Below are 19,341 nucleotides of genomic sequence, written 5' to 3' on the forward strand. Positions count from 1 at the left end.
TTATAAACCACTATTCATATTTTTCATTAATATTTGAAGTAATGAGTTCATCTAAATAGATAAATATGAATTTCCCCTCTGTTGGCTCAAAAATTATATTCTTCAAATTTACTCAATGAGAATATAGTAGATCCTATCAGACTCTCAGATTAGGTGCCTTCCATTCTTTGTTGCATTTAGTTTTCTATTTCATTTACTGCTGTTTTTAACAAATTAAATCATAAAAACACCAGAGGATATTTAAATAACCTTAAAAGTTGGAGATATTTACTATATTCAATAAACATATTGTCCATATCCTTTTTAAATTGAACTAGTCGAAAAGTTTTAAAACCTATTTATTTCCTTCATTGACATGGAGTGCTTCATTAAATTGTATTATTTACTATAAATCATACACATTATGCATTATTATGAGATAAAAACATACACATTATAAAAATGCATATTTTTATGTGGGTACAAGCATAAAGAATGATATCTCAGGGTAGATTTGAGAAACTTTTCTCTTTTCCCTGATTGTTTATTCTGAAAAGGGAAATTAGAAGGATTTTTGTGGGTGATAAAATTGGTCAGATCCTTCTAGATCCATTGATATTTTTCAGTTCCTCAATTCATTACTGTCTAAATAAAAAGATGACTATTACTATACCTATTGGAGAGAAAAATCATGGAATGTTATAGTTTCAAAGGCCCTTAGAAATCACTTTGTCCAATCTTGTTATTTTGCAATAGAAAAAGTGAAGACCCACAGACAGTAATTCTGCTACATCTCATATGTTTCTTTCTTAACGATTAGATCAATACATACTATGGGAACGACGTAAAGACTAACAAACTGCTTTCTGTGGGGGGTGGGGAGAGGGAAGCAAGATTGGGAGGGAAATTATAAAACTCAAAATAAATAAAATCTTTCTTTAAAAAATCTTGCTCAGGATCACAAGGATACTTAGCAACATGATTTTTAAGTAATTTTAAGTCATGTTTGCCTTTAGGATTTCCTCTCTTCCTCATAGTAATGGATCCACTACTTTTCAAATATGCTGTTAATCAAAAACATCTGTTTGGAATTCATATACATTAATAATATCAATCTTGTCACAAATCAAGTAAAAGAATGTGTACAAGCCATTGTATAAATGTTAAAATTCTATAATAAATGTAGCAGATCTCCAAGAATCTAGTCTCTTCTGCAAGAAAGTATCTGTGATATATTGATGTGAGGGTTCTGAATGGTCCACAATACTTTAACTTTTTAAAAAACTGAATCTATCATTTCCTCAATGTATTTTAACATTCTTGTGCTCTGTACATCTTGAAGTCATCAAGTATCAAAATGTATCTTGATTTAGTTTGCAAGATTTGTGAACTTGTTTAAAATATTCCCTCTTCTTCCCCTTCACCTGATGAGGATGCATAACCTGTAATTGTCTTATGATCATTTCTTTATTGTGCTCATCTGCTCATAAGCCAGAATCACTGTGTCCCATATCTAGCAATTATGTAACACTAACCTTTGCAAAGTACTTTACATATAATTTCATCTGATCCTTACTCTAATCCTATGAGGTAGGTTCTATTAAGATTCACAGGAAAGTCCAGCATGTTGTGCCCTCATCAGAGAGGGCTCTGTGCTCCTAGAGCAAGGCAGGTGTTAACATAGACTATTTGTAACTGACCAGTGATAGAGCATTCTGAGGTTTTATTGTTCTGAACAGTCACAGCCAAACCACACTATAACAAGTCTCTAACATAGTGATGTTTCTTTAATGATGAAGAAAAAGAACCATTAAAATCCATATGTTACAGATGAGTAAACTGAGGTATGGTAGGTTAAAGCAACTCAGTCAAATTTAACATAGTTAATAAGTTTCTAAGGATTCAAAATCCTAGTTTTCCTGATCCAAGACTACTTCTTTGTATCTCCAAGAAGATGTAAAAGATCCTTCAATTTAGCTTCAGTTTTCTTTTATCTTTTAGGGTTTTTTTTTTTGGTTTTTCAGCACTTTCAATTGTGACCCTAATAGAGGTTTTCTTTGGTAGAAATATTGGAGTAGCTTGCATTTCCTTCTCCTGCTCAAACAGAAAATGAAGCAAACAGGGTTAAGTGACTTTTCCATGGTCACACAGATGAATCTTCCTCACTCTAGTCATAGAATTCTATCTACTGTACCATTTAAATATCCAATCTTTGGGTTAGTATATTACAAATATATTAATATTTCTTCTGTTCAGTTCTTCCAGTAATATGTTGTTTTATTAAGTGGACAAAGAAATCACATTTAACATACCACTACTTTAAATTCAAGTTTATAGACCACCCAAAAATTATGTGATCATTAAAGTATTTAAATTTTTTTGGAAGATGGCTACTCTATTCCCAATGGAAAGATATAGAAGCTTCATGAAACTGAAGGTCTATTTTAAATTTTATTTTTTAAGAAGTGTTGGCAAGGCCAAAAAATTTTTCACCTACAGGACTACTTGGGATATCATCCTTTGTAGTCGTACTTGATTAGTTCTTGACTAAGAGATTCAATCTGTCAACAGGATTACACTCATGGCCTTTCTAGTATAGGAACACTTCAAAATCAATCTTTCACCAAGGATTTATTAGGCTCTAACTCTTTGCTGGAAACTGTGCTAAATGCTGAGAATTTAAATTCAAACAAACAAACAAAAAGATAGTCCCTACCCTCAATAATTGCTTAAAAGGATAAGAGAAGTGTGGGGGAAGGAGGCACTGACAGGATTGAGTAGTTTGGATTATAGCCAGAGGAGACTGATCTGAGTACTATTCTTAATTGGAGGTCCTGGGAAGAGCCTTCCAGTAATTGGAAGGATGTAGGGAACTATTGAAGTGTGAATTCCATGTAGTGGTGTTCCAAGAGTACTTGATGGAATATATACTCCTCTGTCATAGTCTTTGAGAACATAGGATGACCTCCTCACTGTCACAAGACGCAGGACCATAAGCTTATGCAAGAAATCAGTGAAAATCCTAAAATGTGAATTGTTTACATTTTACCTAATAGACTAAACATGCATGAATAGACACACATCTATGTGTGTTTAAACACATAATATATAGATATAGATTAGATATAGATATAGGCATAGATATAGATATAGATATATACACACCTGTATAAAAATGGAAGATACATATGTCCTTTTGCTTATCTATATATTTTAAAAGCCCTTTAACCTCTGGGATTTTAAAATGTAATTGCAATCTATCTATATCTAATCTAATTATATACACACATAAATTTGTAGCTAGACATACATACATGTATATGTAGATAGTTTGACTAGTACTAACTTCGGATGTCTTTCCATATTACACTGTATTATTTATATTGGTCATTTTTATGAAATTATAACATATATATATATGTTTATACCCATATATATATACATATATATATATATATATATATATATATCCTTATCATATTCAGTCTATGCAGTTGTGGGCCATGTAAGTTAGTTCCAGTTTTACATTATTAAAACTAAAGCCTCTAGTTCTGTATATTTTAAACAGATAAGTTCTTTTTTTCCTCTCAATTATAACTTTAGGATAAAGTCTAAATAATAGGGCCACAAAAGTTTCTCTGATCAATTTTGTATCTTTTATTATACACTGCCAGGTTGTACTACAAAAAAGCTTACTTCATTGACAAAATCAATAACAAGATTAAGGGCCTATTTTTCTGTAGCCCCACCAAAAATGGCTTTTATAATTAAAAATTATCCCTACTTATTTAATGTATGTAAATTTATATCAGTTGTCTTGATTTAGATTTTTTGATGATTAGAGTATTCAAATAACTTTTCATGTGGTTATTGAAAATTTATATTTCTTCATTCAAAAATTATTTATACATGTTGTTTTACTATTTCCACTTAAAAATTTTATATTCTTATAGATGTAGGGCAGTTTTTATAAGTTCTGGATGTCAGACCTTAGTCTATTATGGTGAGAGAGGTCTATGACTGGAAAATGTCCCTACTGAGGAAAATTTTCACTTTTATGGTGGTTTGGCATTTTCTCAGCAACTTGAAGTTACCTTGAGAAGTTAAGCAACTTGGTTGGTCCACGTCAGACAGAGAGTGTCCTTGTTGATGTTTCATGCAAAAGTCCATCTTTCATATTTCTACCTTGCCTGTCTTCTATATTTGAAATACAAGGCTGTACTTGATCCAGAGTTTAAAGGTTTGGTCTATCTACTATGGCATACTCTCTTTTTGCATCTTCTATCTTCATTGGTATTTGATATATTTATTATCAATATTTCCCCCAATCTGATTTTTGTTTCTATTTTTAAAATATTTTATATCAAGCAAAATTTTACTTGGGACCTGAACATTGAATAAATTAAGTAATATTAGTATAGTGGAATGTTATGGTTTCATAAAGTTGCAGAAGTAAACCTATGATTTCATTAGAAGAGGGAGTTCCTAGAGGGGGTTCTTTATCTACGGATATAGATCAGCACCTTCTCCATAACTTATTTTCCTAGTTGTCTGGGAATTCTAAAGGCTAAATTTGACTTGTGTAGGGTCGAACAGTCATTATATGGCAGATATCACTCTTGATCAATTTTTCCACTATGTAAAATTCTAAGTTGGTAAAAGCAAACCCAACAGTATTGTCTCTAGTAATTTTTTGATTTGCTTTTTTGCTCATCATAATACATAAGATAAGCAAAAAAGCATAAGAGAATAATTCCAATAAAAACAAAATAAATTGGGATTATTCTCTAATTGGGGGGGGTTCTCTTTTCAAAAAATAGACATTATTTGATTAAGAATTGGTTTGGGGGCGGCTAGGTGGTACAGTGAATAGAGCACTGGCCCTGGAGTCAGTAGTACCTGAGTTCAAATGCAGCCTCAGACAATTACTAATTACCTAGCTGTGTGGCCTTGGGCAAGCCACTTAACCCCATTTGCCTTGCAAAAACCTAAAAAAAAAAAAAAGTAAGTTCAAACATGCATCACTTAACCTACTACATGAAATGATTTTGGATACCCAAGGTCTTGCATTTTTTCAAAAAATTTATTTGGTAGATATTCTGTATGTATATGTATGTGTCACCTTATAAGGCCCTTTAGGGACTTTTTTGATATTTTTCTGTTTCCCCAGAGCCTCACCCAATGCTTAGAACCAAGTTGAAGCATGATAAGTGTTTGTTGAATGATATGTGCATATGACTATATAATAAATGGAAATGAAGTATAAACTAGTTAAACCCAGCATGTTAAACTATTGCCCTTTGAGTCACCCCTGATTCTATTTTTTCAGTGGTTTTAGTTACCAGTTCTATGATTTATAGCCATTTAGCATAACAGAGAGAATATGTGTGGTACAGATGATTTTTGGGTCAGGAAACAACTTGGGATCATTATTTGTATTATCAAATTTCACAAATGCAATTCAGCCTGCTCACTTCCTCCTATTCCATTCTCAGACCATCATATTAGTTTTCTTTAGTCCTTGACCAACATATATTGACTGATGAACTAATTAAATGATGGCCCATTTTACATTATCATAATTTCCCACTATTATTAATGTATTTTAAAAGATTTATTACTTTTCATAATATTGCAAACTTATACTTTTTACATTTTATAACACAAAGGTATATTTGTAATTAATATAATATATTCTTTTGAATATAATCTTTAAGTATATTGTAATATCCTTGTTAATCTCTCAATATTTATTTGAATTTTATCCATTATCATCAATGCCAATTTGACTGTTTATGCACATGATAATTTTTAGAAAAATATTTAAATTTAATCTATATTAAATTCTCTGAATGAATCCTGTTTTTTTGTAAACAATGCATTTTAGGATTCTGTTTTTCTTTCCATCCCACAAACTTTTTACTTGTAATTGAAGTTGAGGTTGCTACTTTCTCTATTATATATCAATAAGGTGACATATTCTCCCTGAATTCCATTTCTCCTAGTTTTATAAGTTTCACATAAATATCATGCAGGAAAGGGGACATGAAGGCAGGGGTGAGAAATATTGGGAGACATCCTGCAGCCATCTGCTAACTGGAAAAGAAGAGTGAGGGTGTGGCTGCTCACTCAGTGAAACATAAAATTTGAATTTTGAAACATAAAAGCCTGGGGATCATTCCAGTCCCTGATTCCTGCAAATTCTGCCATGATTACATGATCACAGTAAATCAGCAACCATTAAATAATTCCTTTCATAAATTCTGTTACATGGTACTTTCATCACAAAACATGGAATTGTACTTCAAAAAGATTTGATTTTCAAAATATGACCATCATGTGGGTTTTCATCAATATGCTTCTAGTTATTAAGTCATCCTCCCAATACATTGGGCACAGTTCTCCCTTTTAAATTTAATAGCATTAATGAAATATTGTTTGAATATTATTTTGACAGGAATAATATGCTATATTATTTTCCACTGTCTTTAACCAAAGTATATTTTTTCTTCTTCCCCCCCCCAGTTGTTATAGACTACCATGTCTGGGAAAAGTGAAGCGTTGTGAGCCAAGATTTTCATTCAGTGAAGAAGTATGTCGCTGTGTCCCTTCACATTGGAAAAGACCACATATGAACTGAGGAACAGCACCATTTGCCAGTTGAGCATACAGTTTACTATGATGGAAATCAGACTGTATTGCTATCCTTTGGAACTCTTGATAAACAGAGACTTTGTTGGAGTCATGATAAAGACAACTCTGATTTTTCCTGAACAATGTTGATGGGGCTCACTTGCATAAAGAACTCATTTAAGGACCCATTTTCTGCCAATGACCAAACAGCCTAGGTTTTTTGTCCTTTGTGATTTTTTTTAAAAAAGATAATGACTATATAATTTATTTCCACTAAAAATATTGTGCAGCATTTCTGTTTATAGCAATAACAATTGTTAAAGCTCACTGTGATCAATATTTTTATATCATGCAAAGTATGTTTAAAATAAAGTGAAAATGTATTATAAACTCCTAATAATGCTCACTCAGTCCCTTATCTTGTATATACTGTCTGACATTGGAAAAAACTTATTTTTATTTTAGAAAAGAAATTGACAATATCTAGGAAAATGTATATTTCTATGAGAAACCTCAGTAAAGAAGCTTTTGCTCTATTTAGCCCATACCCATAAAATTAATCTTGAAAACCTGTAGCCAAGGGGAGTGATTTCAGTACTTTGGGGGACATGAAATTACATCTTCACAAGTCACATCTTTCTGACCTATTCAATGAACAGAGTTGCTATAGCTGAAAAAAAAAAATTAAATCTTCTTTGCCTAATCTTCTGATGAGGAGTCTCTCTGAACTTAATGTCTTCCTAAGGGGAAACATGCCCAACTGATCTCCAGGACCTTACTTCATTCCAGTGTTCATAAGCTTTCCCCAAATTTATGCTCCTCTGGCCTTAACCTTTAAGAAATCTCCATTTCCAGGCCTTTAAAGACTACCTTCCGATTCATTTAGTCTTATCTGAAGAGAAATGCAATGGGGCATTTAGATGGCACAGTGAATAGAGCACCAGACCTGGAATCAGAAGGATTTGAGTTCAAATTTGGCCTCAGACAATTAAAAATTACCTAGCTGTGTGACCTTTGACAAGTCATTAACCCCATTGCCCTGCAAAAAAAAGAGAAATGCTCATTTTTTAAAAATCATTTAATCAAAATAAGATGGATACATTTTTGTTTATTTATATTTACAGCTGCTACTGAAGTTCGTGGTCTAAGTGATCATGAGTTTACAAATTATGATAAACTATTTTGAAAATATTTACTTGTATATAATTAGAAGTATGCTTTTGCAGATATGTTTTGCTAGTTGCCATAAACCCTTGGTTAAAATAAGAATCAGAAAATATTCAAGCTATCTTACAGCACCAAAAGTAATATTTATTTCAACCACAGCAAAAAAAAATTTTTCTTGGTTTTTTAAATCACAGATAACCATAAAATCTCAGATTTGGAAGGGTTCTCAGAAGGCATCTAACTCAATACATAACTGAGCAATAATTTCAAGTTCCTTGTAAAGGAACATCAAGCTTTTGTTGGAGGGCCTCCATTGTGATGAGACTTATGACTTTTCAAGGAAGTTGATTCCTCTTTTGAATTGCTATCATTATTAGGAATTTCCTCCCATATGCCTCGATTATTTTAGGCAAAGTGACTTGCATTCACCAGGGTCAGCTAAGTACTTTCTTTTATTCTCCTTGAATATATTCTCCTTGAATATACTCTACTGGCCATTTTTGTTCCATTCCTTCCTATCCAAAGATCATTATTTGGCAGAGAAAACAGAAGTAAATTTGGAGTTGGGGAGTTTTCCCTTATTCCTCTCTTTGTGTTTATTTTCCTATCCATCCCAATCAGTTGTCTATTCCTTTTTTAATTCTACTCTCTCCCCATAAAGGTTTTTTAAAAGCTGCCTTTTTTATCATGAACCTTTGTTGCTAGTATTTCTTCAGATTGAGCAATTTTGATATCATTCTTTAGAAGATTGTGCTATGTTTGTATTCTGCTTCCTTCTTTCATCTTTGGAACATTCTGCACATGACCTTTTAAAATCTAAGCTGGTTGTCAACTTCTCTTTGCATCCAGTGATCTTTTGAAAGAACAGCCTCCTTTCTTCATTAGAATAACTTGTCTTGCATATTTTTAGAATTTTCCATAATTTTAGCAAATATCTACTTTTCATTCTAAGAGCCCTTTGACTTCTCAAATCTGAGATTACTGTCAAACTATGGCCAACTTATTTTCCCTTCTCTATCAAAATTCCTTCCTTCAAACTTCCCATCACTTTAGAAATAATTATTTTTGCATTAATTTTGCCTTCGTTGATTCCTCCATCTTTTTGAGAATGAAGTGATGATTAAGGCAAGGCAGGAAAATATTTGCAGCACCATATTTGTCCAAAAGAAAATTCCAGCAGATCTCCAAAGAATTTAAATCCCTTATAACTATATTATGCCTCTATGCCAGATTTGTTATCCAGTTCCTAAACCTATCATCTGTTTCCTCTTTTTCCATCCTGGTTTTATCAAATACACTCCAATATCAATGTTCTTTCTGTTTCTGACTTGTTGATATTTATTCAAACACTTCTGATCATATTTATCCCCTTTATTTCCTTGATAATCTTCAATAATAACTAATCTCTCCTTATTTCTTTTATTTTACCCTCCTTCCTTATGTATTTTTTACTGAAGTACCTCTTTGTGAGTCAAATTAAAATCATTTGTCTCATACCATCAAATTATAGTGATGCTAATAGATGAAATTTCTCCCTTTGGCATGACTTACTTGTTTATCAGAGATGTTTGGTGTTTATAGAATCTGAGGTCACAGAATTTATCACGACTTCTTTCTTGGATGTTGACTTTTATGAACTTCTAGGGGTCTCAAGTCCTATTCTTCCATTTATCATAACTTTTTTCTAGTATTTAACCCCATATATGTTTTGCAATTATCTCTCTTTCCTCTTCATTTTCACTTTTAAAACCCTTTAAATTAGATTTGCAGAACTCCAGGCAAATATATTCATACTACTCCATCTTTGGTCAAGAGACTCTCATTTCCATCATTTAAATCATAGTTCAGACATCCAAATGTCATTCTCAGATAAGATATTTTTAACCATCTCTTTACTCCCCAACTTTGCCTTTCTCTCATGAATCTTTTTATGTCAGTAGACACTACTAGCAAAAACAACTTCAACCATATCATCTTCCAGTTCTCACTGAAGAATCATTGAAGGAAACTTTCTAGTTTTATTCTGACAATGTAATTTGGTCCATCTTTCTCGCCATGAATAATAGTAATCATCAAATCTGATGGTACAGGAGGTACAGAGAGATCTTAAACACATGCCTTAGAAAGACAGAAGACTCTTCTGTCATTGCTACAGAGTTAACAATCACTGCCTCAGGACCCCTTAGCATGTGGCTAATCTCTCACCATACAGTGCTTGCAATGCCCACTATCATTCTTTGGAGAATCAGCAGATAACTTCTACATAAGAGTTTCTGATTCCTACCTCTTCAAGCTTATCATTTGTCGTCAAAAGTTCCAAATCCTTCTTCACTTCTCTCTGTGTCATTTTTCAACCTTTTAACCTCTTGACACAGGTAAGTATTCCCCTTTGCCCCTTCAGATTACTTTTGTCCAAAATGCTTTCCTTGCTTTTTTTTTTTGAGATACAACCATTTCATTAACTTAGATAACCTAAAGGTTACTGGGAAATCATTCAATACTCTTTACATAATTTTCTAGGAGGGAATCTAGACTACAATTAGAACAGATACTAACCACTTATTAAATAATAAAGAAATATAAGCATTATTAATTCTTTGCAGGCCAATACAAGATGTTTGATATTTCAATGTTTTTCTTTAGGAGCAAATGTTTCCACTCTTCTTAAAGTTGCATCAGATAAACTATTTGCTGAAAAAAGACTTTATCTTGAAAGCCAAAGATAAGAAAAGAATAGAATAGTGAAATGAACATAGAATTTGATAATAGATAATCTGGGTTCAATTCATGACTCATGGAATTGTAGAGCAGAGATTTAAAGTAGGAAGGTGTCTCAAAGGTGTCGAATTCCTTTCATTTTAAAGATGAGGGAATGAAGTCAGAGAGGTTAAATGAATGGTTCAAAGTCACTACTATTAAAATAATACACTTAGAATTTAAATCCAGAACTCTGACTCCAGATTCAACCACCTTTACACTGTATCAAACTGCCTTATAGAAAACAACTGATTGGATCAAGTAATTTTACCCCTATGATCCTCAGTTCATTTATGTTTAAAATGGGGGTAGCAATATTGGAATATTATATAGTTTTTGAGGAAAGAACTTTGTAATTTCTTAAAAAGGACTAGTAAATGTTCCCTTTATGTTAAGAAAGTTTTCTAGAAAGCCAAAGGAAAATAGCTCTATAAAAATATAAAGATAGCTTAATTATATGAAATGGATTTCAATCTTTAGCAAAATATAAATCAGTAAAATTCAGAAGAAAAGTATACAAATGTTAATGTAGAATATGTACTTCAATGTTCTAATGATTCAGAGTAAATGTAAAAGGATTTAGTTGACAAAACTGCTCTCTAAAACTAATATTTTGAAAGGTATTGTTACTGATTTTAGGTCATTTTGGCAAACAATAACAGTATGCTGCAATGAATTATAGAAAATTGTATAAATCATGAAGAAGCTTCAAGTATTTTTATGCTTTGAGGAATAAAGTCATACTACTTTCTTAAACAAATTTTATTATATTAATCATAATCCTACTGCCTAATTTTTAACTTGAGATTCTGAAGTCTTTGAATAGGTAAATGTGCCCACCTCATATCCAACCTACTGATAGTCTTATGTCAAGGTAATTTAAAAGTCTTGAGCATGGAAAAGAGAAGCAAATTCGAAAGTGACCACAACTTCCTAAAAATTCCTCCAAGGGAACAACTTTAAAAATCAATGTCACAGATTAGTGTGGGAGAGAGAATAAAACAAAGATGGATTATCTTTCTGCAGCTGATCAGGAGAGGAGAAATCACAGTCTAAAATATGGTTAGTTCAGCTCCCAGACAATGCCCTTGTTTCTCACCACATTTAAAACAACCTAGAACTAACTAATCTGACAATACTGGTAACTGCCTTTTGCCTGAGGAAGTTGCATGAAGAAATATTTATTTTCAAGCTTCAAGTGATCATTTGAGGATTTATAAAGAATATTACAAAACAGATTTTAATGAATCCAGTTATTTGTTATCATTTTTTAAAAAAATTTAAAGGGTTGCATACAAATTAGCTTCCTATAGTCTGATGCTATTCCTCCCTCCCCCAAAAAGAAAGAAAGAAAATAAAACAAAAATTTATGCCTCTATACCAAAAATTTCGGCCTGAGTTCTGCCAGAAAAAGTAACACAAATTTGCCCCTTGAGTTATAATTACGAATGTAGACAAAGACAAGATACTGTCAAATATTGCATTGACAGATGCTATGTATAGCATAACCTGCAAAACTTAAAGTCAGAGAAGACCAGGGTAGGCCAGCTAGATGAGTGGCTAAACAAATGCTTTTTTTTTAGCATGTACAATTCAATGTAAGTGTATAAACATAATAGGAATATTCATGTTAGTTCCTCAAGGACAGGGAACCCTTTTGTCTTTTTAGTGTCTCATTTCTTAACCCAGTGCCTGACTAAAAAAAGTGATTTATCAGTATTTGTTAACCTGACCTTCACCATGGAAAAGAAAATCAAATTCCACTTAAACTTTTGAAACAAATGGAAAATAGAATGGATTTGGAGTTAGGAAACAATGGGCCAAATCCTAGTTCTGTTCTTCAATACATGGGTGACTCTCAATAAATTCTTTTTTCTATCTTTGCTTCTTTTTTGTGTTTAGAATGAGTTTATCACTAAAATTTCATCTGGTTCTAACTAAATATGTGAAATAAAAAATTATAAGTGAAAGTCCAAAGTTGGAAACCAAATCATGGAATTCAGTTTTAAAAGATTAAAGAAAATGCATTTATTATAAATTTAATGCCAGTCGCAGAGGATATCCCCTTGATGTAGATTATCAGGTTTACCATATCACCCTTCACATGCCTACTCATTGTCTAGATTAGTTTTTCACTCTAACATATATTCTAAGGGATATATATATATCATGATCTCATAGTTACACTCAGATTCTCTCAGGTTCTAGATATAATTCTTTTATGGAGAAATTTAATGCCCCTACCTAACCACTCTAGCTCTAGGGGATCCACCAATGCATTTTTCCTTTACATTGCTAGCCAGTTACAACATAACAAACCACTGGCAACCCAGTCTTGGATTTATACAAATCTGCTAATCACAATAATGACACTTAGATCTTAAAAAAAAATTTGCTTAGCAATAAGAGAAATAATAATGCCATCAAATATACTTACATATTAGAGCAAGATTATAAATAATAAAGTACAAACACAATCCATAGATAGATTGGAATCACATTCTACCACCAATTCATTTAGTGTCTATGGGGGAAAATGAGCACATGTTTTAGAATTGTAATCTAGTGAAGAAGTACATACAAAAGGAAAACCCAGGTACTTGAGGTGACTCAGAAATCTGAATTGCAGACTTTTATGTCATCATCCACTAAGGAACAACTGCACCAAAAGAAATTGCTTCTTTGCTTATTAATTGTTGATCTTCAACTTCCTCTCTTCTATATTTTATTTCAACTTACCAAACACCTTTAAAGGGGCTATCTCTATGTGAATAGCAATTCCTGCTGAGGTCATCTAATTGGGAATCTGTGGACTATTCAAGCAAGGCTAGATTCACCAATCAAAATAAGGCTCAAAGTAACACAGTTCTCAGATGGACTCTAAGCAAGACAACCTGAGTCAACTCATCTGGGGAAGAGGCAGCTGCAAAACATGTCTTCACTCCTTTTCCTTCTCAAAACAGAAGTAACAGTTAATTTTTTTTTTACAATATTAGGTGGGTCAGAGCACAATCATAGATATTGAAGTTCTTGGCCAAGGGACTCGAATGTCTCTTTCAATAATTAAGAATCTCTTATCTCAAGCCTTCTGATAGCTGACTGCTTCTAGTTAACAGTTTTTCTACTCTTGTCTGTTTCTTCAAACTCAACCACTGGTTCTTCTTATTTTCAATCTCCTATTTCAGGTTTCTATCATTTAATGGCTTAAGTAAGAGCCTCCTGTAAGTAAATCATCTGTCACATAAATGTACCTATGCTCACAAATTTCCCTTTTTAATTAATTTCTCTTTTAAAATGATCCCTCAGTCTTCAAAAGAATTTATGAGTTCAAATTTAGTTTAATTTTTTGTAGTTGTGAAACAGATACCAAGGAATCATAATGTCCTACAGGTGTAAGGTCTTCAACACAGTCCTTCAAATCATTTTCTATCCTTGAACTATATTTTGTTGTACTTATATTGTTGAGTTTTTAATTAAAAAAAAGTTCCTACCCCACTGAATCATCAGTATATCCAATATATCCATATCAGTATATCATTCTATATCATTCACAAGATAAATGTAAATTTTATGTATACTATAATTTATTTTCTGTCCAAAATTCTGATTTTTAGGGGCAACTAGGAGGTGCAGTAGATAGAGCACTGACCCTGGAGTCTAAAAGAGTTAAAATCTGGCCTCAGACAATCAATACTTTCTTAGCTGTGTGACCTTGGACAAGTCACTTAACCCCATTTTGGCCTTGCAAAAACAAAACAAAATTCTGATTTTTGTGTGTGTGTGGTTCAAAGCAATTCAACACAATGAAAGAATAGGTTGAATTGAATGTAAAAAAGGAAATATTGTGTACTATTAATATAATGAAAGGCAAATAGATGATTGAAATATAAATTGCAAAATGATAGATCAGAATAAAATCTTTAATTATTAATTCAAATATTTCACAATGGTATATAAATTACTAGCAAAGCATTTTACTGGTTTCATTTCTGATGCAAATCTTATACTATTGTTGTTAATAGGAGGTATAAATTTATTTCAAAAACATGAAAATTTACAACTTATTTTATATAGAGATATATATCTATATGTACACAAATATGCAGATATATGTACATAAATACAATCTTACATATAGACAATATAGAGACAAAAATAGTATGCTCAAAATTTTCAGGGTGGTTAAAAAGCAGTTCTTTTACAATTGGGTTAATAATTACTGAAGAAGGAACTAGAAAGCAATGTTTATGAAGCCATTTTTGAAGATCACAAAACCTTTTTGCCCAGTTCCAAGCTTATAGCCTAGTCATATAATACAAATATGTAAAATAGATCTAATAGTATTAGATGTTCACTAGGAAAACTATATCTAAAACATGCTACCAACTTAATAATATGCAAAATATATATTGGGAGATAGTTCACTAAGTCATCTATGGTTTTATCCATCCTTAAATCCATTGTCATTGCTCAATAGAACTATAACATTCAAGTCATAGAGTACTAGAATATTATATTAATCATTTGATATATATGAATAATATTAACTTGTATGATAGGGCACCAATGAAAAGTACATTAATAGATACTTAATCTTCTTGAAATTGTCCTCAATGATATCAAAATGCTCTATGGATTTTAATAAGTATAACATTCTTAATTCTGCCTTCCTTCATTTTTTTATCACAAACTACATTTTTCAACATCTTGCCTTCTGCTCACTTTTACACTGATAACCCAAAATATTAAATTATCTATTAATCTGATTTACAGCATATAATTTTTATTCTTCATTTTATGTAAGAAATGATAGGTGCTGGGCAGCTAGGTGGCATAGTCGATAAAGCACCTGCCTTGGAGTCAGGAGTACCTGGGTTCAAATCTGGTCTCAGACACTGAATAATTGCCTAGCTGTGTGGCCTTGGGCAAGCCACTTAACCCCATTGCCTTGCAAAAACCTAAAAAAGTTTTTAAAAAAGTTTTAAAAATGATAGGTGCACTGCATTTGTTGTCACAATAGTCTACTTATATTCATTTTTTCTACAAAGCAAAATAACTAAGGATCCCATTGTTTTCTTTTATCTTTGGAACCTTGATGAAAATTCAATTCATTTTATTCATCTCTGCTAGGAGAACCTAGACTCTAACCTTCCACTTAGCTTCTCTTTAATCATTTATGCATTTCATCTTCATTTTCAGTAAAAATGTCATTAGGGATTTGAACAACAATCTTACACTAAAGGTATTAAACTTGCATAATTCGAGTGACTTCTTTCTGATGATGATCAAGAACTTGTGTCTTATTTCAAAGCCAGAAAACCAGGGTCTCTCCTTTCATAAGCTCTTACTCACTCTGTCCTTGATGCACATTTGGAGCCATAAATAATCAGTCTCCAACAATGAGGAGAGTTTTATGCAGTCTTGTAGAACCCTGGTCTTGTGTCCAGGAGTATATTCATATTAGCAGAAATTTTAAAATTATGATTCTTAATACTTTAAAAAAGTTGTAGGGGACCTCTATGGTTAAAAAATTTAATCACCTAGTAAGAAATCTGATTAATGTGCCTCTGTATTCAGCTCTGCTAGTCGTTGGTCAGCAGATTATCTCTTTTGGAACTGTATACATAAGATCTTAGGTTTAGAAGCAAAAGAAACCCCACAAGTTAGTAAATTCAAATTACTCATTTTAGAGATAAAGAAACCCAGAAAGATTAAGTAATCTGAGATTAAGACATTAAGAGTCATATAGTATAGCTAGTGAAAGTCTAAGATGAAATATGAACCCAATTCTTCTTGTCTTCAAAACCAGCAATTAAACCACATTGTCTCTTTCAGTATTTTCAAGTTAAATAGAGCCCCCACAACAGGTTGAGGATGCAGAGAATTTTTGTAGAGATGACTTCCATCTATGGCTACCTTCATGAAATAGATCACAGCTTCACCAGAAACTGATGAAGGAAAAACACACTTTTATCTTGATTCTATTAAAAAAAATCTCTTTAAGACTGCTTTTTTTAAGACAAATTTTCTTCATTCTTTCAGGGTCCTTCTATCAAATTCCTCCTCCAGTTACACAGTAAATAGAATTGAAACTAGGTTCTTGAAGAATGTGCTGGTGGAGTGCATTGACCACTATTTTGGGGTATGAAAGTGAAGGGTGACAAGTAGAGTAGAGATTTGTCAAAAAATTTTATTCCATCTCAGAACTAGATTAGCTAAATTTAGAAAAGTTGATCACAAGAAATTTGGTCACCTGACAATGGATTCTAGGCAGGGGTGTCAGGGAGGTACAGAAGTTTGTGTAGCTTGTTTACATCTGATGTTGGAAGTGTTTCTAATATGTTTTGCCTAAACTATAATGAAATAAAAGTTTACTTATATTAAGTGATGAAATAAGGTTCAAGGCAGTAAATGACATATGATAGACTCTAAAAGCAATTTAAATTGAATTTGGGTTTATAGATATGGGTCACACAAAATACTTTTGAATGACATCATACCTTATATAGTAGGGAAGAAGTAGCATCCCAAAAGGGGAGGTTATATTGAGAAGATATAACACTACAGCTAAATTTTTTAAATATTTGAGAAATTAAAAATTATTCAGTTTTAGAAATATTGCAACAATTGAATTGTAGTCCATATCTTTTAAAAAATATTCTTCAACATGACCCGTGACCTATCTTTATTTTCTTTTCTATTGTGTGTAAGCTACTGGCCTTCTTTCTTCCTCCCTTTCTTCATAACTACTAACTGTCCATAAACTATTATTTTTCATCTCATCCACTCATTGTGTTGATTTCTTCCTCCTTTGGCTCTAAAAGCTATGAAGACTCAGAGATCTCTAATGGCCCTTTGTTAAATGCTGTACTCTAACATAACTGTGATAACTAAGACAAGACAATCCAAAAAATCAGAAATTATAATGAAATAAAATTCACATAAAACTTATGCGTTTATATTTATCTCCCTGGATTTGACTTGTTGCCCACTTTGTAGTGAATTTCTTGGTTGTCCTGATATTAATATACAGATAACTGGTCTTGACAGAAACTTTTCTTTAGTCATGCTTCGGACTAGGAAAGTCAAATGGCTATAAATAATGGTACAGTATTTGTAACATCCTCTCGTACCTGCTGCCTGCAAGCAAGGTATGTATATTTTAACATTTAGGAGTTTGGAGAATCTCTCGTTCTGCCACTGATTTGGGGTACAAACATTCCAGTTCCATTTTGTCACATAAAAGTAAGACTAGCTCTTACAAATACATATTTACTTCAAAGTAACAGCAAGAAAAAAAAAACATGAAACATTTCTCTCAACAGCTTTCCTTTGTCTCTGGGGAAGGAAAAGGGTCACAGTTCAGTTGCATTCTTAAGTAGTATGAGTCTTACCAAGGTCTTAGTCCAAAGCCTTCTTTGGGTTTGTATTCTAGAACCCTGGCTTCCCTGCTAGGCTAATTGCAAATGCAGTCTGGAACCTTGGATTCCAAATACCCCATGTCTGAAATTCCAGATTTTAGGAATCCATTCCAAATGAAAATAATATTCCGAACAGAATAAACAGAATAAACTCTAAACCCATTTCTCAGGGTTCTTAGATTAGAAGAAAATGAAGATGATGGTTAGGTCCTCACTTATCCAAGGATGTAGCCAGAAAAGAGATAAATGACCAACTATGTGATCAATGAAAAAGGATCATTCCCAACCACATGGTAAGGCAGTACAGCATGTTCACATAAGCATCAGATCTCCAATCTCACAAAAGTACAGCCTTGGTATCTGTTACATGAGTACCTATATTTTAGGACAGTTGGGCATATACCTAACCCTAGTTACAATTCAGGTACTTAATGCTGATTCAGCTCTCAAAAAATATCAAGTTGCCAGAAATCATTTATGAGGTACTATAAATATTAAATGACTTAATTATCCCTAAACTTAGTACTCAATTGATTTATCACCACAACCCTAAACTGACTTAAATCTATACAGAATTCCTATAAATGCAAGGTATATTTCTAAAGTATTTCCTAGGTCATACTCTCAAAGTAAAAGCATTTATGCCCATTGGTATTTAGTTTCTGCTTACTCTCTAGATCACTCCTCTCCTAAGAGGAAGGACTGTTTAAATTAGAAGACTGTTTGTTGGCTCAGCTCAAGGCATTAGAAACAGAATAATCAGATATGGCAGTCCAACAGTCATAATTTAAATGCTTCTTTTAAACCATTTTCATATATCTTTTTAAGAAATTGAATCAGCACCTGATAAAAAACAGAACTGGGCAATTCAAAAAGAGAGAAAGGAATCTCAGATCATTTCCTAATGGTTTAAGAGAAAACCCAAAGACTTGTGAGAATTTAGATGAGAATTTATGGAAGAATTTATGGCTTACACAGCAGAGAAAATGAACAGAAAGAGACACCTTGAATTCACCGTGTCAATTTTCTGCAAGTGAGCCAAAGAGAACAACCCAAATTGGGAATACAAACACTCAGAAAAATTTGGAAAAAGAGAAACAAAAAACAATTACATTAAAAGAATACATACTCTATATATAAGCAAACCAATTGATCTCTAAAGGAGGAAACTAAAAGACAGTTTATGCATTGTTCTATTTATATCAAGCTTTGAAGTACATGACAAGTCAAAAAATCCATTTTGATGATATAATGCAAGAAATAACATTTTTTTAAATTCCCAAACTTCTAAATACAGATATTACAGTAACGGAATTCCCAGACCCCTCTCTCCCACCATGAGAGAGATGTGCCATTTATAACAATTAAGGGGCTCCTCTTGAGA

At 32.4% G+C, this 19,341-nt stretch overlaps 1 protein-coding gene across 3 annotated transcripts in view; it reads left to right on the top strand.

Moving 5' to 3' along the window:
- VEGFC (vascular endothelial growth factor C) overlaps positions 1 to 12,375 on the top strand; it is a 170,945-nt gene extending 158,570 nt beyond the window's left edge. For all 3 annotated transcript variants that reach the window (XM_074228922.1, XM_074228925.1, XM_074228923.1), the window contains exon 7: positions 6,505 to 12,375. In XM_074228922.1, the coding sequence (XP_074085023.1) occupies positions 6,505 to 6,619 (115 nt within the window). In that variant the 3' untranslated portion in view covers positions 6,620 to 12,375. The remainder of the gene's footprint in view (positions 1 to 6,504) is intronic.
- The last annotated feature ends 6,966 nt before the right edge of the window (positions 12,376 to 19,341 follow it).

Source organism: Macrotis lagotis, chromosome 3, assembly GCF_037893015.1.
Source record: "Macrotis lagotis isolate mMagLag1 chromosome 3, bilby.v1.9.chrom.fasta, whole genome shotgun sequence".
NCBI lineage: Eukaryota > Metazoa > Chordata > Mammalia > Peramelemorphia > Peramelidae > Macrotis > Macrotis lagotis.